We start from the raw sequence: 24,401 nt of genomic DNA on the forward strand, positions 1-24,401 counted from the left end.
CTTTTAACACTTTATTTCTGTAGGGATCTTGGAAAATGAAGCTCCTTTATGTTTCTCATAACTCAAGTTCTCAGGACTCCATCTAAGGCATCCACTGACTCATTACCAGAAAGACTAATACACATTTTGTTTTTCCCTCCTATGGTTTATTTTGCCCAGTACTCTTTTGTTAGTTATGATATCCAAGGAAATCCTTAGATTTCAGTGTGGGAACTGGTTTTCCTAATATTTAAATAGAAAAACATGGTTTTTGTTAACATGTTGTTTGATTGTTTTTAATTAATAAATTATATTTCTGTAGATTTGATTTCATTTTCTTGCCACTGTAGACATAATTGAAAATTATCATTTGCTTTTAAAAGTACACTGTGTGACACTCTACTCAATATCACTTAAAAAATCAATTGTAGTTAGCTTTCTGGAATGGAAGGCTTAGGGAAAAATTAATTTACTTCACTTTTAAATCTCCTACCCTCACTTCTCTGAATTTTTAGTATCCTATTGATGTATTATAGTTGTTTGTTTGCAGTCAGTATAATCTGTTTACATCTGAATTTTACATTTTTTTATTTCCAGGGCTTAGTGAAAGTAATGACACTTTGCCCCATTGAGACACTGGTATGTAAATGTTTGGTGACTAAAGATTAATGAGTTACAGTGAGAAAATTTGACAAATAATTTAATCTTCTTTTTAAAAATTTTAATTTGTGAAATTTTTATATATTTAGGAGGTACAAGTGTGGATGTATTACATGCATAAAATGGATAGTGATGAAGTCTGGGTAAGCTGTATTCATTTTATATAATATATTGTTTGTTCCATTTTAGAGGAAAAAGAGTTTAGCTATGCTTCAGCTGTATATTAACAAGTTGGATTCACAAGGCAAATATACATTATTTAGGTATGTATCAAGCATGGCTAATCGCTAAGTGTGTGGTTGATTAAAAGTCATGTTAATGCCATGTAATTGTTTTAGGGCATAGTATGTCAGTATGTTTTACATGTAATTCAACTCTGGTTGGAAGACATATTATAAATTCTCAGTGATGGCTAGAGAGAGGGTTAATCAAATATTTCAGATACATACTATATATATGTCTATATTTTGTATGAATAATAGTATATATTGCAGTTCAATCAATTGAAATACTCTAAATTTGAAATAGACTTAAAAATAATTAAACTGAGATTGATGATGCTCCTGCTGGAACTTTATGTATGTCACTAATCTCCATTACTCACAGTTCAAATTGATGGCTCTGGAATTACTTTGATAGGCTATGCACTATGTTAATAGTAAGAGCTTACTAATACTGCTCTTTGAGGTGGATAAGATTCTAGCAACTCTCTAAGTTAAATATTGGTCAACTTTCTAATTTTCTGTGAAGAGCCAAATAGTAAATATAGGTTTTATGGGCTATACAGTCTCTGTTGCAAGTGCTCAACTTTGACTTTGTATTGGGGATGGGTGTGTTCCAGTAAAACTTTATTGATAAAATTGGGCATCAGGCTGGATTTGCTAAAATGTCTTACTTGGGATTGGGCAATATTAGCACTGTTCTTTTTTGGGGGGTGCAGCAGTGTGATCATGGCTCACTGCAGCCTTGACCTTGGCCTCCCAGCTTCAGGTGATCCTCCTGCCTCAGCCTCCCAGGTAGCTGGGACTACAGGTGCATGCCATCATGCCCAGCTAATTTTTTTGTGGAGACAGGGTTTTGCCATGTTGCCCAGGCTGGTCTCAAACTCCTGGGCTCAAGCAATTCACCCACCTCAGCCTCCCAAAGTGTTGAGATGACACACATGAGCCACCATGCCCAGCCAACACTCTTGATCCTATCTTTTCTTGTTTTCTGTTGATAGTAGGAGCAAGTTTATGAAATCTCAATTCTTAGGTATTATACCAGCTTTCCTATTCTGTTCTATCTGTATCTCTACGAATAAATCCCCTTTTTTTCTTAAGCCACTCATATCTAGTTTTTTTTTTTTTTTTTGCAATTAAGCTACTCTAGCACTAGACTACTTTCACAGGAAATAATTTGGGGATTTTTTAGACCATTATGTTAGTGCCCTTTCTTGCCATGTCAAATTATTGTAACTATGTTCATAAAAATATTCAAATTTTGGTTTGATAGAAATGGCTTGTTGGAAGATCCAGTTATAAATAAGTATTTACCGGCCGGGTGCGGTGGCTTATGCCTGTAATCCCAGCACTTTGGGAGGCCGAGGCAGGCGGATCACAAGGTCAGGAGTTCAAGACAAGCCTGGCCAACATGGTGAAACCCTGTTTCTACTAACAATACAAAAAATTAGCCAGGCATGGTGGCGGGCACCTGTAATCCCAGCTACTCAGGAGGCTAAGGCAGGAGAATCGCTTGAACCTGGGAGGCGGAGGTTTCAGTGAGCCGAAATTGTGCCATTGCACTCCAGCCTGGGTGACAGGGCGAGACTCTGTCTAAAAAAATAAAATAAATAAGAATTTACCATTTAGTGAGAGCAATAACTATTACAGGTGACTTTGTAATCGGTTGGTCACCTTGCTAATTACCGTTACTGTGGGGTTTTTATTCCTAGAAGTAACACATGGCCTCTTTGAATTTGTAAAACTTTTATCACCATTTAATTCTAATGCTGTCCAGGATAATTTCACATCTATTGTAATTTTGCTTTCAAGGTGCTTATTGAATACAAGTAATCACTCAGGTGTGGAGGCTTTTATTATTCAAAATATCAAAAATCAAATTGACATGTCATTAAAGGTAAGAAGATAGCCAAAGTGTCAATTACCAATTTATTTCATAGGGTATATTTATTCATATGTAGAATACATTAATGTGAGTTATTGCTCTATCTCTAGTATTACTATTACTTAAATACTATTAAGGCATATTTTTTTCTCCTATTTCTACTATGTTTTAAAAACTCTGAATTTGGAAAATTTTGTTAACTATAAGTTTAAATTGTATTCTTTGAGCTTTTTTTTTTTTTTTTTTGAGACAGGGTTTCACTCCTGTCACCCAGCTTGGAATGCAGTGGCACAATCTTGGCTCACTGCAGCCTCCACCTCCTGGGCTCAAGCAGTTCTCCCAACTCAGCCTCCCAAGTAATTGGGACTACCGGTGCCCACCACTGCACCTGGCTGAATTTTGATTTTGTAGAGATGGAGTTTCACCGTGTTGCCCAGGCTTGTCTTGAACTCCTGAGCTCAAGTGATCCACCCGCCTTGGCCTCCCAAAATGCTGGGATTACAGGTGTGAGTCATCACTCTGGGCCTCTTTGAGCTGATATTGTGGCTTATTTTTGCTTTGTTATATGCTTTTGAAAAATGAATGGAAACTTAAGTCTCTTCTGTTTCTGAGTGCTCAGTAATTCTAAATGGAAAACAGAGTGACCAGTGTTCTCAAACTGGCAGGGTTCGTTCCTCGTGTCTGGAAAGTGAATGAAAGTATGGAAATTAAAGTTAAAAACTGTATTTTAAATGTGCAATTCTTTATTTTTGTAGTGTCAAGATATTAGAAAAACACATGAATTATAAAGCTTTCTCAATTTTTCGTTTGCTTTTCAGAGAACATGTAACAACAAATGGTTTACAGGACCACAGTTGATTTCCCTTCTTGATTTGGTACTTTTTCTCCCAGAGGGTGCAGAAACAGATTTACTGCAAAACTCAGATAGGTGAGGTGACCATTACCAAAGTTCACATAGTAAATTCAGAATAAAATGTGAAACATCTGCTTAGGGAACCTAAAGTAATAAAATGTCTTTTCCTGTGATTTTATGATCTATGGCTAATTCATTAAGTTACATAAAGATTTTTCATATTTAAGTGATTTGATAATGTGTAGAAACAAAATAAAAACCTCCTCTTTCTAGATGAATGACCAACACTATGATTTGATAGCTTTTATGTACCCAGCATTCCATAGAAATTTGCAATGACAGCATTTGTGACTTAAAACTAAAAATCTGTGTATGTAATTTATGTGTTTAGGTTTTGTTGTTTTATTGTTTTCCAGGTCATTTTTTTTTTCATATAGAACATATAATTTCAGTTTCAGTATACTGGAATGGATATTGAGACATGGTTAAAAGCATTTAAAAGTAATCTTAAAATTCAGAAAGCAAGAGATGATGCTGTCAAATATTAAAGTAACAAGGCTTTCTTTAAACAAGGATGATAATTTTCACAATTGTATGATTTGAACTTAAATGGAAAACAAGAGTGATAAGTTATTACTACTCAAAAAGATATTAATGGAAATAGTTTCTATTGGCAAACCTAATTATAAAAATATGCCCAAAGTTTTAGCTTATTGAGATTGCTGTTGACTATATAAAACCATACTGTAAGTAACATATATTTTTAATTAACAGGATTATGGCTTCATTAAATTTATTGAGGTATTTGGTTATCAAAGATAATGAAAATGACAATCAAGTAAGTGAAGTATTTGAAAAGAAACTGTGAGTATATTCAAAAGGCATAAGGAATGTTTCAGCTATTCAGTACCTAAAGCCAATATTTAATATCTTACCCAGCTATAAAGGCCGGGGAAGAGGGCCAACAATTATTCTGAAACCTGAAGTTAATTCCCAGGAGCATTTACCACCCCACATCCATCTTTCCTTTCCCTTTCCATTTCCTATTATACGTCTGCTTTCTTGCTGAAAGCACTTAGTCCTGTTGGGTAGATAAGTTGCAGATCCTAAGTCAACTAACCTTGTGGAGCTCAATGTACATAGGGTGTCTTGTTCAGTTTCCTCCACCTATAGCTCATGAGCTATATAAAATCATCTGATATTTTAATATTGCCTCATCAGACATGACAAATTGAAGCATTCAGCACTAAAACAGAATTTGTTAACAGCACCTTTTAGATAATGTTTAGGAAGTTGGATTTTTTTAAAAATAGCACATCATTAGAAGTATTCAATAAATAGAGAAGTATTCAATAAATAGAAAACTATTTGAGGGAGATTTGTCATACAGTAAAATTATATTTGCTTTTTATCTTCTCTTTCTACCCTGTTCTGATAATTGCTTTCCCTATATGTGTCACCTCTATTAGCTAGAACTACCTGAATCATGTGTTGTTAATTGGTTTTTTTTTTAGTAATTCATTTTTATATAAAGATGCCAAAGAAAATTTTTTTTAATTAGGTAAATTGTGATTTGGGATGAAAGTTTATGGGAAAAGTAGCAGTCTCTTTCCTTCCTGACAGATCTATAGTAGATGCAGTGATTTGACCCCCCGTTCATCTCTTCAGCTGAAAATAGCTATTTGCCATCATTGACTAGTGCTTACTCTGTATCAGGTGCTATTTTTTTTTTTAACATTTTGTTGTGAAAATTTTCAAATGTACAGCAAAGTTGAAAGAATTTTATAGTGATCATTGGTTTACCCACCACCTAGAGTCTATGATTCTACTGTACTGACTTCACCATATATCTATCATTCCACCCTCTGTCTATCACTCCATCAGTCTGTCTTATTTTTTGATGTATTTCAAAGTAAACTGCAGACATCAGCATACTTTCTCCTAAATATTTCAGCATGTATTTCATTACATTGATTAAATATTTGTCTGTAGTTTTTCTTTGAGGTAAAATTTACATAATGAAATGTTCAAATTTTAAGTGTATATTCACTGAATTTTAACTAATACATAGATCTATATTACTCAATCCCATATCAATATAGAACATTTCCAGCATCACAAGGGGTTCCTCGTGCCCCTTCCTAGTTAATTCTGACCTCGTTGTGCCACTCACCCCTGCCAGGGACAACCAATATTCTGCCCAAGTGCTATATATCATTTATTCTTCAGAGAGGGTCTCGTTCTCTTGCCCAGGCTGGATTACAGTGGTACAATCATGGCTCACTGCAGCCTCGACCTCCTGGGCTCAAGAGATCCTCCCACCTCGGCCTCCCAAAGTGCTGGGGTAACTTCCAGGCATGAGCCACCATGGAAAACCAAGAAAAGTACTCTTTACTTTTCACTTTTCATAGATAAAGTAGGTGAAAAAAAGATCATTAACTTGCACAAGGGCAAACATCTGGAAAGTGGTAGAAATAGCTATGACGCCAGGCAGTGGCCAGAACTTTCTAAATCACAAACTAAATCCTGATTCCTGAAGGAGCTTGTGATAAAAGTTGAAAAGCTACAATATAAAATTCAGCAGCAGTAGAGGCCCTGAGACTTCAGGAAGGTGGCCTTAGGGTAGGGTATGAGTTTTTATTTTTTTAGTAATCAAGAAAGGCTGTACCTACTTGAGAGATTATCTGACTTGCCTGACAAAAAGAAAAGGAATCTTGTTGTTTAGGATTGATAGGTGTGTTAGATATGGAACACAGAGTAGTACAAAGGCAGCAGATTGGTCTCTGCTTAGAGAGGGAAGACTTGAGAGCAGTTTAGCATTATGCAGTGTCTGCTATACTATCCATAGATAATTCCTCACTTTTGTTTGGCATGTACATTTTATGGTGAAGGAAAGGATACAACCAGCCTATAGGACTGCTTTTTTTTTTTTTTTTTCTCTCAAAGAGACAGTGTCTCACTGTATTGCCCAGGCTGGAGTACAGTGGCAGTCACGGCTCACTGCAGCCTCAAACTCCCCAGCTCAAACAATCCTCCCACGTCAGCCTCCCAAAGTGCTGAGATTACAGGCACTTCTTTTTTTTCTTGAGATGGAGTCTCACTCTGTTGCCCAGGCTGAACTGCAGTGGCACGATCTCTGCTCACTGCAACGTCCACCTCCTGGGTTCAAATGATTCTCCTGCCTCAGTCTCCCGAGTAGCTGGGACTACAGCCAGGCACCACCACACCAGCTAATTTTTGTATTTTTACTAGAGATGGGGTTTCATCATGTTGCCCAGGCTGGTCTCAAACTTTTGACCTCAAGTGATCCTCTCTCCTCAGCCTCCCAAAGTGCTGGGATTACAGGTGTGTGCCACCATGCCCAGCCAACAGGCATCTCTTATTTAATGGTTTTTAATAATTTTTCTAAGGGATCAAATATTCTAAATTATTGCTTTATAAGTTACCGTAAGAATTATACTAGGGAAATTAGCAAAAACCCAGTCCAAGCTGGCAACCTCACATCTTTTAGGCACTTAAGAGCCTGTCTATCTTGAAAACATTTCTCCTGAGTGCAATGACAATAGGTCATGTATATAACTGAGAGGCAAATATGTCTACTGTGGTTAATAAAAAATGACACTTTCTGAGTTTTTGGAAGATTTCGTTAAAGAAAAACCAAAATGGGCCGGGCGTGGTGGCTCACACCTGTAATCCCAGCACTTTGGAAGGCCAAGGCGGGTGGTTCACGAAGTCAGGAGATCAAGACCATCCTGGCTAACATGGTGAAACTCCGTCTCCACTAAAAATGCAAACAAAATTAGCCGGGCGTGGTGGCGGGTGCCTGTAGTCCCAGCTACTCGGGAGGCAGAGGCAGGAGAATGGCGTGAACCAGGAGGTGGAGCTTGCAGTGAGCCGAGATCGTGCCACTGCACTCCCCCCTGGGTGACAGAGCAAGACTCCGTCTCAAAAAAAAAAAAAAAAAAAAGAAAGAAAAAACAAAATGATGATCTGGTGATGCTGAAATATGGGGCATTTTATTCAAAAGGACTCCTACCAGTACCTATTTTTGAGCACTTAAGTGTGCTAAGAGGGTAGTTAGTCAGATGAAAAGCAGACACACAGTCAGAAATACGAACAGGAAGATTAAGAAGAGAATCACATTCAAATACAAAGACAACAAAGTGATTAATAATTGAGTAATAATCCATTTTTTTTCTTGCTATTTTGGGTTACTGTCAACTGACTTATTCTCTTCATAAGCCATCCTTCCTCACCCCACTATTTCATGCGTCTTGTATCTCCTTGCTTAAGTTTCAGGCACCTTCTCTTACTCTTGAATTTCATATAACTTTTCTTGAATATTATAGTACAAACATGCTCCCATCTTTACTGGTAAAACCAACTTAGTTTTTATACCAAATATTATCTATTTAGGAAGTATCTTTAAATAATTATTAGTTGTTTCAAATTACAATAATTTATTCTAATACAGATCCAATAATCATGTTATCCCTTACCTTCTGTCCTGTGTACTCATCTCCTTTCCCATCCATCTGTTTACTCATCTTTTTTTCTAAAAAGTTTGTAATTATAATATGTAGAATGAAAGCCGGGACAAGGGAAACAATGAGATGGCAAAGGCCACAGGTAAGTATCAGGAATTTTAAAATTGAATTGCTTAATGTGTGTGTATGTGCTTTTCATTTAGGAAAAAAATTGTATCTTGTATAATAAATACACATACACAAAATTCTATATAATCCATATTTTGGGTGCTCATTTTTTTTTTTTCAATACTTTAAGTTCTGGGATACATGTACAGAACGTGCAGGTTTGTTACATAGGTATACACATGCCATGGTGGTTTGCTGTACCCATCAACTCATCATCTACATTAGGTATTTCTCCTAATATCCCTCCCCCAGCCCCTGAACCCTGACAGGCCCCGGTGTGTGATGTTCCCCACCCTGTGTCTGTGTGTTCAAATTGTTCAGCTCCTACTTATGAGTGAGAACATGTGGTGTTTGATTTTCTGTTCCTGTGTTAGTTTGCTGAGAATGATGGTTTTCAGCTTCATCCATGTCCCTGCAAAGTACATGAACTCATCCTTTTTTATGGCTGCATAGTATTCCATGGTATATATGTGCCACATTTTTTTAATCCAGTCTATCATTGATGGGCATTTGGGTTGGTTCCAAGTCTTTGCTATTGTGAATAGTGCTGCCGTAAACATACATGTGCATGTGTCTTTATAGTAGAATGATTTATAATCTTTTGGGTATATACCCAGTAATGGGATTGCTGGGTCAAATGGTATTTCTGGTTCTAGATCCTTGAGGAATCACCACACTGTCTTTCACAATGGTTGAACTAATTTACACTCCCACCAACTTCCTGTTTCTCCACATCCTCTCCAGCATCTGTTGTTTCCTGACTTTTTAATGATCGCCATTCTAACTGGCATGAGATAGTATCTCATTGTGGTTTTGATTTGCATTTCTCTAATGACCAGTGATGATGAGCTTTTTTTCATGCTTGTTGGCCGCATAAATATCTTCTTTTGAGAAGTGTCTGTTCATATCCTTTGCCCACTTTTTGATGGTTTTTTTTTTTTTTCTTATAAATTTGTTTAAGTTTCCTTGTAGATTCTGGATATTAACCCTTTGTCAGATGGATAGATTGCAAAAATTTTCTCCCATTCTGTAGGTTGCCTGTTTACTCTGATGATAGTTTGTTTTGTTGTGCAGAAGCTCTTTAGTTTAATTAGATCCCATTTGTCCATTTTGGCTTTTGTTGCCATTTCTTTTGGTGTTTTAGTTATGAAGTCTTGGCCCATGTCTATGTCCTGAATGGTATTGCCTGGGTTTTCTTCTAGGGTTTTTGTGGTTTTAGGTTTTATGTTTAAGTCTTCAATCCATCTCAAGTTAATTTTTGTATAGGGGGTAAGGAAGGAGTCCAATTTCAGTTTTCTGCATATGGCTAGCCAGTTTTCCCAGCACCGTTTATTAAATAGGGAATCCTTTCCCCATTTCTTGTTTTTGTCAGGTTTGTCAAAGATCAGATGGTTGTAGATGTGTGGCATTATTTCTGAAGCCTCTGTTCTGTTCCATTGGTCTATATATCTGTTTTGGTACCAGTACCATGCTGTCTTGGTTACTGTAGCCTTGTAGTATAGTTTGAAGTCAGGTAGCATGATGCCTCCAGCTTTGTTCTTTTTGCTTAGGATCGTCTTGGCTATCCGGACTCTTTTTGGTTCTATATGAAATTTAAAGTAGTTTTTTCTAATTTTGTGAAGAAAGTCAGTGGTAGCTTGATGGGGATAGCATTGAATCTATAAATTACTTTGGGCGGTATGGCCATTTTCACAATATTGATCCTTCCTACCAATGAGCATGGAATGTTTTTCCATTTGTGTCCTCTCTTATTTCTTTGAGTGGTGGTTTGTAGTTCTCCTTGAAGAGGTCCTTCACATCCTTGCAAGTTGGATTCTTAGGTATTTTATTCTTTTTGTAGCAATTGTGAATGGGAGTTCACTCATGATTTGGCTCTCTGTTTGTCTATTATTGGTGTATAGGAATGCTTGTGATTTTTGCACATTGATTTTGTATCCTGAGACTTTGCCAAAGTTGCTTATCAGCTTAAAGAGATTTTGCGCTGGGATGATGGGGTTTTCTAAATATACAATCATGTTATCTGCAAACAGAGACAATTTGACCTCCTTTCTTCCTATTTGAATACGCTTTCTTTCTTTCTCTTGCCTGATTGCCCTGAGCAGAACTTCCAATACTATGTTGAATAGGAATGGTGAGAGAGGGCATCCCTGTCTTGTGCCAGTTTTCAAAGGGAATGCTTCCAGTTTTTGCCCATTCAGTATGATATTGGCTGTGGGTTTGTCATAAATAGCTCTTATTATTTTGAGATACATTCCATCAATACCTAGTTTATTGAGAGTTTTTAGCATGAAAGGCTGTTGAATTTTATCCAAGGCCTTTTCTGCATCTATTGAGATAATCATGTGGTTTTTGTCATTGGTTCTGTTTATGGAATGGATTACGTTTATTGATTTGCGTATGTTGAACCAGCCTTGAATCACAGGGATGAAGCCAACTTGATCATGGTGGATAAGCTTTTTGATGTGCTGCTGTATTCGGTTTGCCAGTATTTTATTGAGGATTTTTGCATCGATGTTCATCAGGGATATTGGCCTGAAATTTTCTTTTTTGTTGTGTCTCTGCCAGGTTTTGGTATCAGGATGAGGCTGGCCTCATAAAATGAGTTAGGGAGGAGTCCCTCTTTTTCTACTGTTTGGAAAAGTTTCAGAAGGAATGGTACCACCTCCTCTTTGTACCTCTGGTAGAATGCGGCTGTGAATCCGTCTGGTCCTGGGTTTTTTTTTTTTTGGTTGTAGGCTATTAATTACTGCCTCAATTTCAGAACTTATTATTGGTCTATTCAGGGATTCTACTTCTTCCTGGTTTAGTCTTGGGAGGGTGTGTATGTCCAGGAATTTATCCATTTTTTCTAGAATTTCTAGTTAATTTGCATAGAGGTGTTTATAGTATTCTCTGATGGTAGTTTGTATTTCTGTGGGATCAGTGGTGATATACCCTTTATCAATTTTTATTGTGTCTATTTGATTCTTCTCTCTTTTCTTTATTAGTCTGGCTAGTGGTCTGTTTTGTTAGTCTTTTCAAAAAACCAGCTCCTGGATTCATTGATTTTTTTGAAGGGTTTTTTGTGTGTCTATCTCCTTCAGTTCTGCTCTGATCTTAGTTATTTCTTGTCTTCTGCTAGCTTTTGAATTTGTTTACTTTTGCCTCTCTATTTCTTTTAATTGTGATGTTAGATGGTCGATTTTAGATCTTTCCCGCTTTCTCCTTTGGGCATTAAGTGCCAAAAATTTCCCTCTAAACACTGCTTTAGCTGTGTCCAAGAGATTCTGATATGTTGTCTTTGTTCTCATTGGTTGCAAAGAACTTATTTATTTCTGCCTTAATTTCGTTATTTACCCAGTAGTCATTCAGGAGCAGGTTGTTCAGTTTCCATGTAGTTTTGTGGTTTTGAGTCAGTTTCTTAATCCTGAGTTCTACTTTGATTGCACTGTGGTCTAAGAGACAGTCTGTTACGATTTCCGTTCTTTTGCATTTGCTGAGGAGGGAGTGTTTTACTTCCAATTATGTGGTCAATTTTAGAATAAGTGCTGTGTGGTGCTGAGAAGAATGTATCTTCTGTTGATTTGGGGTGGAGAGTTCTGTAGATGTCTGTTAGGTCTGCTTGGTCCAGAGCTGAGTTGAAATCCTGAATATCCTTGTTAATTTTCTGTCTTGTTGATCTGTCTGATATTGACAGTGGAGTGTTAAAAGTCTCCCACTATTATTTTGTGGGAGTCTAAGTCTCTGTAGGTCTCTAAGAGCTTGCTTTATGAATCTGGGTGTTTCTGTATTGGGTGCATATATATTTAGGATAGTTAGCTCTTCTTGTTGCATTGATCCCTTTACCATTATGTAATGCCCTTCTTTGTCTTTTTTGATCTTTGATGGTTTAAAGTCTGTTTTATCAGACACTAGGATTGCAACCTCTGCGTTTTTTTTTTCTTTCTGTTTGCTTGGTAAATAATCCTTCATCCCTTTATTTTGAGCCTATGTGTGTCTTTTCACATGAGATGGGTCTCCTGAATACAGCACACCGATGGGTCTTGACTCTTTATTCAATTTGCCAGTCTGTGCTTTTTAATTGGGGCATTTAGCCCATTTACATTTAAAGTTAATATCGTTATCTGTGAATTTGATCCTGTCATTATGCTAGCTGGTTATTTTGCCAGTTACGCAGTTTCTTCATAGTGTCAATGGTCTTTACATTTTGGTTTGTTCTTGCAGTAGCTGGTACTGGTTTTTCCTTTCCATATTTAGTGCTTCCTTCAGGAGCTCTTGTAAGGCAGGCCTGGTGGTGACAAAATCTCTCAGCATTTCCTTGTCTGTAAAGGATTTTATTTCTCCTTCACTTATGAAGCTTAATCTGGCTGGATATGAAATTCTGGGTTGAAAATTCTTTAAGATATTGGCCTCCACTGTCTTCTGGCTTGTAGGGTTTCTGCACAGAGATCCGCTGTTAGTCTGATGGGCTTCCCGTTGTGGGTAACCCAGCCTTTCTCTCTGGCTGCACTTAACATTTTTTCCTTCATTTCAACCTTGGTGAATCTGACGATTATGTGTCTTGGGGTTGCTCTTCCCGAGGAGTATCTTTGTGGTGTTCTCTGTATTTTCTGAATTTGAATGTTGGCCTGTCTTGCTAAGTTGGGAAGTTCTCCTGGATAATACCCTGAAGTGTGTTTTCCACCTTGGTTCCATTGTCCCCATCACTTTCAGGTACACCAATCAAACATAGGTTTGGTCTTTTCACATAGTGCCATATTTCTTGGAAGCTTTGTTCATTCCTTTTCATTCTTTTTTTCTCTAATCTTGTCTTCACACTTTATTTCATTAAGTTGATCTTCAATCTCTGATATCCTTTCTTCCACTTGATCGATTCAGCTATTGATCCTTGCATATGCTTCACGAAGTTCTCGTGCTGTGTTTTTCACCTCCATCAGGTCATTTATGTTCTTCTCTAAACTGGTTATTCTAGTTAGCAATTACTCTAACCTTTTGCATTGGGTTAGAACATGCTCCTTTAGCTTGGAGGAGTTTGTTATTACCCAACTTCTGAAGCCTACTTCTGTCAGTTCATCAAACTCATTATCTGTCCAGTTTTGTTGGCAAGGAGTTGCTGGCAAGGAGTTGTGATCCTTTGGAGAAGAGGTGTTTGGGTGCTTGGAATTTTCAGCCCTTTTCCGCTGCTTTTTCCTCATCTTCGTGGATTTCTACCTTTGGTCTTTGCTGTTGGTGACCTTCAGGTGGAGTTTTTGCTTGGGTCATCCTTTTTGTTGATGTTAATGCTATTGCTTTCTGTTTGTTAGTTTTCCCTCTAACAGTCAGGCCCCTCTTGTGCAGGTCTGCTGCAGTTTGCCTGGGTATCACCAGTGAAGGCCGCAGAACAGCAAAGATTGCTGCCTGCTCCTTCCTCTGGAAGCTTCGTCCCAGAGGGGCACCCACCAGATGCCAGCCGGAGCTCTCCTGTATGAGGTGGCTGTTGACCCCTGCTGGAGGTGTCTCCCCATCAGGAAGCACGAGGGGTCAGGGACCCATTTGAGGAGGCAGTCTGTCCCTTAGCAGAGCTCAAGCACTGTGCTGAGAGATCTGCTGCTCTCTTCAGAGCCGGCAGGCAGGAATGTTTGTCTGCTGAAGCTGCACCCACAGCCACCCCTTCCCCAAGGTGCTCTGTCCCAGGGAGATGGAAGTTTTATCTATAAGCCCCTGACTGGAGCTGCTGCCTTTCTTTCAGAGATGCCCTGCCCAGAGAGAGGAGGAATCTAGAGCTTAAGTTTTTTTTTTCAATTTCCATTTCTATTTAAGATTCAGGGGTACAGGTTTGTTACAGGGGCATATTGCATAAGTTGTTTCTTTCTCTAAGATAAAACATATCCATGAAATATTTGCAGAGCCGGATGACTTCTATATGAATTAGAAGAAAGGGGACACCTGGGTCTTGTTCATGTCTTTTTATTTATTCATTACCATCATTGACTACTCTTTGCAGGGTTCCTGACTGTTCTGGCAATAAATTTCATTGTAGTGTAGAACTGCCTAGTCTTCCTTTTGTGAGATATGCTACAGTGAATTTTGAAATGTATAGTTTTAAGCCTTAGAACTGGAAAGATTTCAGAACTGTTAAATCAGTGAGCCTCCTTGGGTATGAAATTAAAAGCAGGTATTTGTGAACTTTTCAAATTTTTAATTATTATAACTATTTTAAAACTCTTAATTTACTTTTTCTAGACATTGAAAGATTTTAAGAACTCTTAAAATGTGATTTTCTTTGTAGTATTTATTATTTCTTTAAAAACGATCTGGTAACCTTAACTTGAGAGAGAGAAAAAATATTCTTATTCTCACAGCTTCTTCACTCCTACATGCTTCTAAAAATATTACAGTTTATCATCTGAAAAATTTGTGGAATTATGCTGAACAGAATATGTAAAAAATTTCTTTAGGCTACTTTTGGCATGTGTTTTTATTACCTGAAGTTTTATGATTATGGGCTATTGCCATTGAAAACAGCTAAGGTTTTAACATTCAAAGATCTAGATTTGCACTGTCCAATACAGTAGACAGTAGACACATGTGACTATGTAAATTTATATTAATTTTTTTTTTCCTTTTGAGTTGGGGTCTTACTCTATAGCCCAGGCTGGAGTGCAGTGGCACATTCACGGCACACTGCAATAACAACCTCCTGTGCTCAGGTGATCCTCCCATCTTAGCCTCCCTAGTAGCTGGGACTACAGATGGAAGCCACCACGCCTGGCTAAGTTTTTTAATTTTTTGTAGAGACAGGGTCTCACTCTTGCCCAGGCTGGAGTGCCATCGTGCAATCATGGCTGACTGCAGCCTCAAACTCCTGGACTCAAGTGATTCTCCTGCTGCCTCAGTCTCTCAAAGTGTTAGGATTACAGGTGTGAGCCATTGCACCTGGCCTAAAATTTTTTTTAATAACAAATTCAGTTCCTCAGTGGCATTGCACAGTGCTGTTGTAGGTCATTGTTTCCCAATATGTGGTTCTAATCAAAATCACCTGAATATTTGTTTTTTTAAAATAAATGCAAATTACTGGGTTCAGCTCCAAATTTACTCAATCAAAACCTCTGAGTAAAGCACAGAAATCTATACTTTTAACTAACAGAGAAGTTTGAGAACCTCTCTATGAATTATGAGTAAAATCTATTTTATGAGGTATCATTTGTCTATGATAATAATATTGGTTAGCTATTTAGAACTGAAAAATAGAATGCTATATATTAAAACTTGTGGGCTACAGCTACATTAGTACTTAGAGAAAAATTTCCAACTTTAAGTGCTTGTATTATCAGATTAATTATTGAATGAATTTCTAGCAAGATTGATTTAAACAATGAATGAAGACACAATATGCTAATTTTAAAAAGAGTATCGGGCCGGGCTTGGTGGCTCACTCCTGTAATCGCAGCACTTTGAGAGGCCAAGGTGGGCAGATCACCTGAGGTCAGGAGTTTGAGACCAGCCTGGCTAACATGGTGAAACTCCATTTCTACTAAAAATACAAAAAATTAGCCAGGCGTGGTGGCACGTGCCTGTAATCCCAGCTACTCTGGAGGCTGAGGCAGGAGAATCGCTTGAACCTGGGAGGCGGAGGTTGCAGTGAGCAGGGATCATGCCATTGCACTGCAGCTTGGGCAACAAGAGTGAAACTCCGTCTTAAAAAAAAAAAAGTGTCAGTACAAATACAGAAAAATAGTAAAATTACATGAAAATGTATCAATAAATCTGAAAACTTTAATAAAATGGAATTTGTTAGAAAATATAATTTAACTGCCACAAGCAGTCTACTAAGAGAAAACCCATGGTCAGATAATTTTACCATACTTTCAAGAAACAGGTAACTCAAATCTTATATAAAATGTTGTAAAGAGTAGAAAGAGTAGTTATAACTAATACTGTGACTCTGTTTAGCAAGATAAGACTGTAATACCAAAACAGAAAAGAACAGTATGCAGGAGGAAAGTTGTAGGCTAATTTCACTTATGAATATAGGTACTAATATTACCAAGCCAAAAATAAAATGTTAAGCAATAAGATCAAGTTGGGTTTATTCCAGTAATGCAAGCTTATTATAATTCAGAGAGTAGAGGAAACATTTGATATGTCAATAGCTACAGAAAAAAAGCATTTGACACATTCAACACATAATCATGAGAAAAATTCTTAGCAAACTAGAAAATATAATTTACTATTTACAGTTGCAACAGAAATATAAGAAACCTAGGAATACATGTATCAAAAGATGTGTAAAACGTTATAGAGAAAATTATAACACTTGACATAAAAGAAGACAGATAATTGAAGAATTGATTAACATTTATGGGGGTAAGACTCGGTATCTTAAAAGTTGTCAGTTCTTCCCAAATTAATCTATGAATTAAGTGTAATTCAAATCAAAGTACCAATTAGGTTTCTTAAAATGGAATTTGATGAGTTGGTTTTAAGTTTCATGTGGAACAGTTAAGGGCCAAATTTAGCCATGACAGTTTGGAGAGGAATAAGGTGACTTGGTGGGGAGGATTTGCCTTGCCAGATAGTATAATTTATTATAAATCCACAGTAATTTAGTGTAGTCTTGCCAGAGGTTTGGATAGATTGGCTGATAGAATACAATAGGGCCTAAAAACAGATTATGTGGAAATTTAATATGTAATGATGAGGATGTTGATGCTAATGGTAACTTATACTTATTGAGAGTCATCTGCCAAGCTGTGCTTTAAGTATGTATTAACTAATTTAATCCCACTACAAGGTAGATTACTCTTGTCCTCATTTTACAGGTAAGGGAATAGAGTCATAGTGAGGGTAAGTATAATTCACACAAAGTCCTAGCTACTTAGTTGAGCATCCAGTTATTGAACCTGGGCAATCACCAGAGCTCACAGTCTTAACTGCATCATTGCACTATACTCCCTCTCTTAAATGGAAATGCCATCACAAATTAGAAGGACGGACGGTACTATTCAATAAATGATGCTGGGTAATTTGTCATATATATGGGGGTGAGGGGTAGATACCTATCTCACATATTACACAAAGCAAAATTCCAAACAGATTAAAAGATTTAAAATGGAAAAGGAAACTTAGAAATTTTTAGAACACATTATAGGAGAATTCTCTGTGAGTTAAGGGTAGGGAAGGTTTTCTTACATATAAGAGCACTAACCACAAAAAAAAAAGATGGATAAGCCTACTGACATTAAAACTATAACCTATTCAAGAAAAGAAAAATGTACAAACTGAAAAAAACTAGCCACAAAGAGGAAAAAAGTATATATGTAAAATATATTCATCTAATAATTGATATCAAAAATAAATAACCACAAAGCAAGAAGAAAAAGACTACAAATCAGAAAAACAGGCAAAGGACACATAGCTGTCCTGTGTGTCAGCTGTAGGCAGCTTACAGAAGAAACCCAAGTGGCCAATAACTGCAAGAAAAGATTCCCAGTCTCACTAGAGTTTACAGAAATGTAACTTAAACTGCCGTGAGATACCATTTTGCACCTATCAGAATGGCAGATGCTCACTGCAAGTTCCACCTCCCGGGTTCACGCCATTCTCCTGCCTCAGCCTCCCGAGTAGCTGGGACTACAGGCGCCCGCCACCATGCCCGGCTAATTTTTTTGTATTTTTAGTAGAGACGGGGTTTCACTGTGTTAGCCAGGATGGTCTCGATCTCCTGACCTCGTGAGCCATCCGCCTCAGCCTCCCAAAGTGCTGGGATTACAGGCGTGAGCCACTGCGCTCGGCCCAGAATGGCAGATGTTTTAAAAGGTGGGTAGTATAGTTGAGGATGTGGAAGTGTGATGAAACAGATGGGTATAAATACTTTTGGAGAGCAATATGGCATTATCTAGTAAAGTTGAAGATAGGAGTACTCTCTGGCTCAGCAACTCCTCCCCTTGATATGTACATCACAGCATCATTCTCCAAACTGCTGGTCATAGCCAAATCTATTAGTGAGTCATGAAATCAATTTAGTGGGTCAGACCAACAATTTTTATAGATTCTTAATAAGAGTTACGCATGCTACAGCAAATTCTGTGGCCAACTGCAAAGAATGATATGAGAAGAACTGGAGGAGTTATAACATTGGCTAAGAATAATATTTAGTGTTGCTAAACAACATCTCTTATGTTGTATTTAATGGTTGAGTATTAACAGAAGGGTTAACATTTGTATAGTTAAATAGTAAGTATTATTACCAAGCTGGAGTGCAGTAGCACTATCATAGCTCACTGTAGCCTTGCAATCCTCCCACTTTAGCCGTCCAAGTAGCTGGGACTGCAGGCACAAGCCACCATGCTTAGCTAATTTTTAAATGTTTTTTCACAGAGAATGGGGTCTTATGTTGCCCAGGCTGGTCTCGAACTCCTGGGCTCAAGCAATCCTCCTGCTTCGGCCTCTCAAAATATCAGGATTATAGTCGTGAGCCACCACGCCTGGCCTATACAGTTTAATTTTATAGTAACATAGCATGTAGCTAGCTGTGAATCTAATTTTTGCTACTGTCTGTAAAATTGTTAAATATTACAATCAAATTTTAAAAATAATCCTGTGTTTTCAGAATGAACTTTACCTAGGGAGACTTTTTTCAAATTCATGACAATTATAAAACTTTAGCATTTATAAATGGCACTCAAAATCTTTATTAGAAGAACCATAATAAGAAGAAGTAAAAAATACAGAAACATTTTCATGTTGAACTGCTGGAGCTAGAAATGTAGTGACAATATGTAGAAAAATATTTCCTCCATAATTAGCATACTTTGACTTCATTTGAGCCACATTCTAAAAAGAAAATAAGATTTGAAAGTTAAAATTATTTAAAATAGTCTTATCAAAAGTAAAAATAATGAAAATGATAGACTTCTGTGTTGTTACTAAGTTTTCCAAATGAAAGTTTAAAATCTTCGAAATAAAAGACACCTAGGAATAACATGTGGAACTTGTGAATAAGGCACCCTAACATTTTGAAAGATGAAAACTTATTTTTCTAGAAGTTAATTCTTTAAAAACTCAATTATTATCAGTGTATATAATTACACTATTATTTGGCAAAAGAGAAAATGGTTCACAATGAGCTGGACAGCTTACTTTCCAGCATGTATAGATAAATACAGTGTTTGATAAGTCTACTGACTTGTCTTAAAAGTATGTTTTAATTGTAACACAATGTTTGGTCGAATCCAGGTTACTGGAAAACATCTAGATGCAAAGTTTGTGATGTGTCTTGATGGAGAGACCTCTTATTGTGCAGTACTTTTTTTTTTTTTTTGAGATGGAGTCTCACTCTGTTGCCCAGGCTGGAGTACAGTGGCGCCATCTCGGCTCACTGCAACCTCTGCCTCCTGGGTTCAAGTGATTCTCCTGCCTCAGCCTCCCGAGTAGCTAGGATTACAGGCGCCCACTATCACACCTGACTAATTTTGTATTTGTAGTAGAGGGGTTTCACCATGTTGGCCAGGCTGGTCTTGAACTCCTTGCCTCAGGTGATCCACCCACCTCAGCCTCCCAAGTGCTGGGATTACAGGCATGAGCCACCGCGCCAGGCCAGTACTCTATTAATATGTGATTATTTCCATTTGAGAAATTTGAAACATTAAAAGAAAACGTTTGGCTAGAGATACATTTGCTTTTTAAAGTCCTGATTTAGTAATTTGGTTAAAATTTTTGGCTGAGGAGAATTAGTGAAGCTTAATTGTATATTTGTACCAATGAATGATTATAAAATTTTATCACTGTAATCCCAGCACTTTGGGAGGCTGAGGCAGGCAGATCACCTGAGGTTAGGAGTTCAAGACCAGCCAGTCCAACATGGTGAAACTCCATCTCTACTAAAAATACAAAAAAAGTAGCTGGGTGTGGTGGCAGGCACTTATAATCCCAGCTACTCGGGAGGCTGAGGCAGAAGAATTGCTTTAACCCAGTAGGCAGAGGTTGCAGTGAGCTCAGATCATGTCTCTGCACTCCAGCCTGGACAACAGAGCAAGACACCATCTTAAAAAAAAAACCATTTTGGCAATCAGATTTAAAAGAATTTCCATTACAAAGTAAAACTGAAAGGATGAAAGAAAAAAATTTTCAACTTAGAACAACTTTTATAAGAGAAAAGTTTTTCATGGATACAAATTCTTTGGTTATATTTTTGCAAATATTCCAGTCTGTGGCTTGTGTTTTAATAGTATTTTTCAAAGAACAGAAATTTTAATATTTATGGAATCCAACTTATCAATTTTATTCTTTTATGATTCCTTATTTATGGGTTCTAAGAAATCTTTGTTAACCCAGATCACAAAGATAATTTCTTGTAGAAATTGTATAGTTTTAGGTTTTACACTTAGGTCAATGACCCATTTCAAGTAAACTTTTTATGATGTGAGATATGGGTTGAGATTTTTTTTATTTTTACCTCAACACTATTTGTAGAAAAGGTTATCCTTAACTTACTGAATTATCTTGGCAACTTTATCAAAAATCATTTTATAAGTATGGGTCTATTTTTGGACTCTTCCATTTACGTGTATCTATTCTTTTACCAATACCACACTGTCTTGATTCCTTTATAGGAAGAAATTATTGTTTTATTCCTTTATAGGAAGTCTTGAACTCAAGTAATGTGAGTCTGCCAACTTTGTTCTTCTTTTTCAAAATTGTATTGGCTATTTTTAAATCCTTTACCTTTTCTGTATAAATTTTAGAATTTTGTCAATTTCTGCCACAAAGGGTTTTAATTCCACTTATGGCATTCTGGAAAAGGCAAAAATTACCTTAACAAAAATCAGATTGCTGGTTGCTGGAGGTGGAAGGAAACTGACTACAAAGGGGCACAAAGAAATTTCTGGGTCATGGGAATATCTTTACAGCAGCAGTGGTTACATGACTTTATATCACTATATATCTTTGTCACAGCTCAGAACTGTATAGCTAGGTTATATTTTACTGTATGTAAACAATACCTCAACAAACCTGACTTTGAAAAATAATAAACAAAAGAACTAGGCTCAATAGTGAATTAGACTGAAATTACCTCATGAACAGGCAAGCACACTCATTTATATAAAAACCTTTCTGATGTTTACTTTTGAATTGCTTATTCTCCATTTTTCTACATTAAAGTATTAAGATTAAATGTGTTATGAAAAGGATTTGAGGGAAAACTTTTATTTCAACTATATAAACGTGTGAGTTGTGATGTAAAACCTAGTTTTTACTGAGAGTCATGGCAAAAATAATTTGAAAAACAGTATCCTAGAAAAACTTTTACCCCGTGTGAATAGGAAAACATACAGCAATGTAAATGCTGCATTATTTTGAAATACTAAAAACTTAGTAACAGGATAAATTCCATATAATGGAATGCCTATGCACCAATTAAAATAAAATTAGAGCTACAACACAAATAACTCTCAAAAACATAAGATTGACAAAGAAAAAGGAAGCTGAAGCAGGTTATATACAGTGATACCATTTATGTGCTTTTAAACAAGAAAAATTATATTGTTTAAGTGATACATTAGGAATGCAAAACATTCAAGTTTTAGATAATGGCTACCTCTTGAATAAAGGGGATTTCAGCCATATCTAGTATTTCATTTATTTTTTAGAAGTAAATATGATAAAATGTTTCCTTTTGTCAAAGCTAGGTGTTTTCTCTATACTCTTTATGTTCAAATGTGCTTTAGTGGGTAACAGAGAGTCATCAGTAACCTAGTCTTGAAAGCCATCAGTTGCGGTGGGTTCTGCGTATAAACCCAGAGGCGAATGCAAATAAAAAGTAAAAAAAAAAAAAAAAAAAAGTTGGGGGGCAGGGAATAAATGCTGAAGAAAAGGCTGGACGTAAAAAGGAATAAAAGCCTGTTATTTGCAGCAACGTGGATGGACCTACATGTCATTACGTTGAAATATGCCAGGCCCAGAAAGACAATATCACATATTCTTACATGTGTGAGCTAACAAACTTGATCTCATGGATACAGAATATAGAATGACTGATACCAGAGTGTGAGCATGGGAGGAGGAAATGTAGAGCAACTGGTGAATGGGTACAAAAAGAGTTAGATAAAAGACAAGCTGTATTGCTTGACAGCACACTACAGTGACTATAATTAGCAACAATATATTGTATATTTCAGTGTAGCTAGAAGAGAGGACATGAACTGTTACCAACCCATAGAAATCATGAATACTCAAGAGGATGGATACCCCAAATACTCTGACTTTATTATTATACATTTTATGCATGTAACAAATACATGTACCCATAAATATGTAAAATATCATGTATCAGTAAAAGAAAAAAGGCTGGATAGAGAGAGGTAAAAATAGGAGAAATGAGAGCAGTCAGTGCATATAAGAGTAATATGCACATAGTAATATACTATGTGGCTACACTGGTTAAGGAAATTCCTGCTGCATATAACCCAAATTTGCCATTAGAGGTTAAGAAAACTTTCCACTTAATTGAAAAATTATACAACTAAAACATCCATTATTTAAAAATCAACATAAAGAAGCAAAAAAAAAAAAAAAGAACAGTAATCAAAATTATACCATTGTTGACATACTGTATTCCCTTCTAGGTTTTGGGTTAATACATCTGTACATTTTTTCTTTTTTAAAAAGAAAATGAGATCATACTAAAAGAATCACACTGTTTTATAACCTTTTTTCCCATTCACCAATATGTACTGAAAAATAATATTTTAATGGCTGTATAGTTTTTCCATTATGTTAATATGTCATAATTTACTATGAATCTCTCCTGTTGTGAGTTATTTTAATTCTAATGTTTCACTACTTAAACATTTTTAAAAACATCTGCAGTAGAATCATAACATACATCTTTATTTCTCCAAGGTAAGTTCATAGATGCTAAGTGAAAAGGTATGCATATTTTTGAGGGTTTTAGATCCTCTCTAGTATTCTACTTTTCCTATTAGTATAGGATAAATAAGACAAGATGACAAATGAAAAGGATATGTGTGAGACATTAATATTATCAATTATTCAGCATAGATGTGTAGATTTTACTTGGAATGCTACAAGTAACATATACTACTTGGGTCAAAATAAGCTCATTACAAAATAGGTTATCAAGTAGTTCTTTATTCTAGTTAAGAATAAATTGGGTCCCTAAGTTTCCCTTTTTTACCTAAGACATTTTCCTTTGTAAAGAGTACTTGGAAACTGGAAGTACCAATGGATTTTCTTTTCTCTATTTTTTAAAATAAAGACTTCATGACTCCTCTCCTTTAGTACTGTAAGAAAAAATACTCTTGGAATAAAAACCTCTAAGATACATGACAAAATAAGCTGTCCTCAACAGACAAAATCTTCACCTACTTTGGTCACCAAGGAGGTTCAAATTACCTGAGTATTAGAAAAGTTTCCATCAGTAGGAAAGGGAAAGCATCCTCTAGAACTAGATCCGTGGTGTGGATATCAATTGAAAGGTCATACTTGGGATGAAGGCATAAATAAGGTAGAGTCATTGTGGGGATGGCTTATAGAGGAAGAGATGTCTGTGAATTTATCCTCAAATAATTTTCTCATAAATAAAACTTAACAAGTTAATAGATCTCAAAACCAGGAGCTATCCAAATGGTGCAGTGATAAGCGTAGTGCCCCAAATACATTTTTCTTTTAGTTGGTGTTCACATAACTAGATATAGTAATAAATATATTATTAAATAGTGAAGTCCATTGTGAAAAGCAAGGGCCACGTTTCATTTATTTTTGTTTTTTGAGCTTTTAACACGTTTAATAGTAGGCAATCAATCATTGTTGAACTAAATAACTCATTCTTTCATTCTTAACAGACTGGATTATGGACAGAACTTGGAAATATTGAGAATAATTTCTTAAAGCCACTTCATATAGGACTTAATATGTCAAAAGCACATTATGAAGCAGAAATTAAAAATAGCCAAGGTTGGTAATGTGCAATTTTGTTTTCAGTTAGGTCTAAAAAGTAGTCCAATTTTGGAACTGTCATATTCAAATTTAAGAACTTCTAAAAAATCTTGTACTTTAGAGACCATAACAGCTAAGCCATTTTATTTATAGTTAAAATTCTTAGCAGATCTATAAGCTAATTTACCTAAGATCGGGTTAATGAAGACTTAAACCATATATTACATTGT

At 36.3% G+C, this 24,401-nt stretch overlaps 1 protein-coding gene across 3 annotated transcripts in view; it reads left to right on the forward strand.

The window, feature by feature from the left end:
* Window positions 1–24,401, forward strand: part of GLMN (glomulin, FKBP associated protein) — a 57,315-nt gene that overhangs the window by 31,666 nt on the left and 1,248 nt on the right. For 2 of the 3 annotated variants that reach the window (XM_054476382.2, XM_063664823.1), the window contains exons 12-17: window positions 577–618; window positions 829–902; window positions 2,673–2,757; window positions 3,564–3,673; window positions 4,373–4,436; window positions 24,078–24,189. In XM_054476382.2, coding sequence (XP_054332357.1) covers window positions 577–618; window positions 829–902; window positions 2,673–2,757; window positions 3,564–3,673; window positions 4,373–4,436; window positions 24,078–24,189 — 487 coding nt within the window. The remainder of the gene's footprint in view (window positions 1–576; window positions 619–828; window positions 903–2,672; window positions 2,758–3,563; window positions 3,674–4,372; window positions 4,437–24,077; window positions 24,190–24,401) is intronic. The other variant, XM_054476383.2, reaches the window with a different exon arrangement.

Source organism: Pongo pygmaeus, chromosome 1 (assembly GCF_028885625.2).
Source record: "Pongo pygmaeus isolate AG05252 chromosome 1, NHGRI_mPonPyg2-v2.0_pri, whole genome shotgun sequence".
NCBI lineage: Eukaryota > Metazoa > Chordata > Mammalia > Primates > Hominidae > Pongo > Pongo pygmaeus.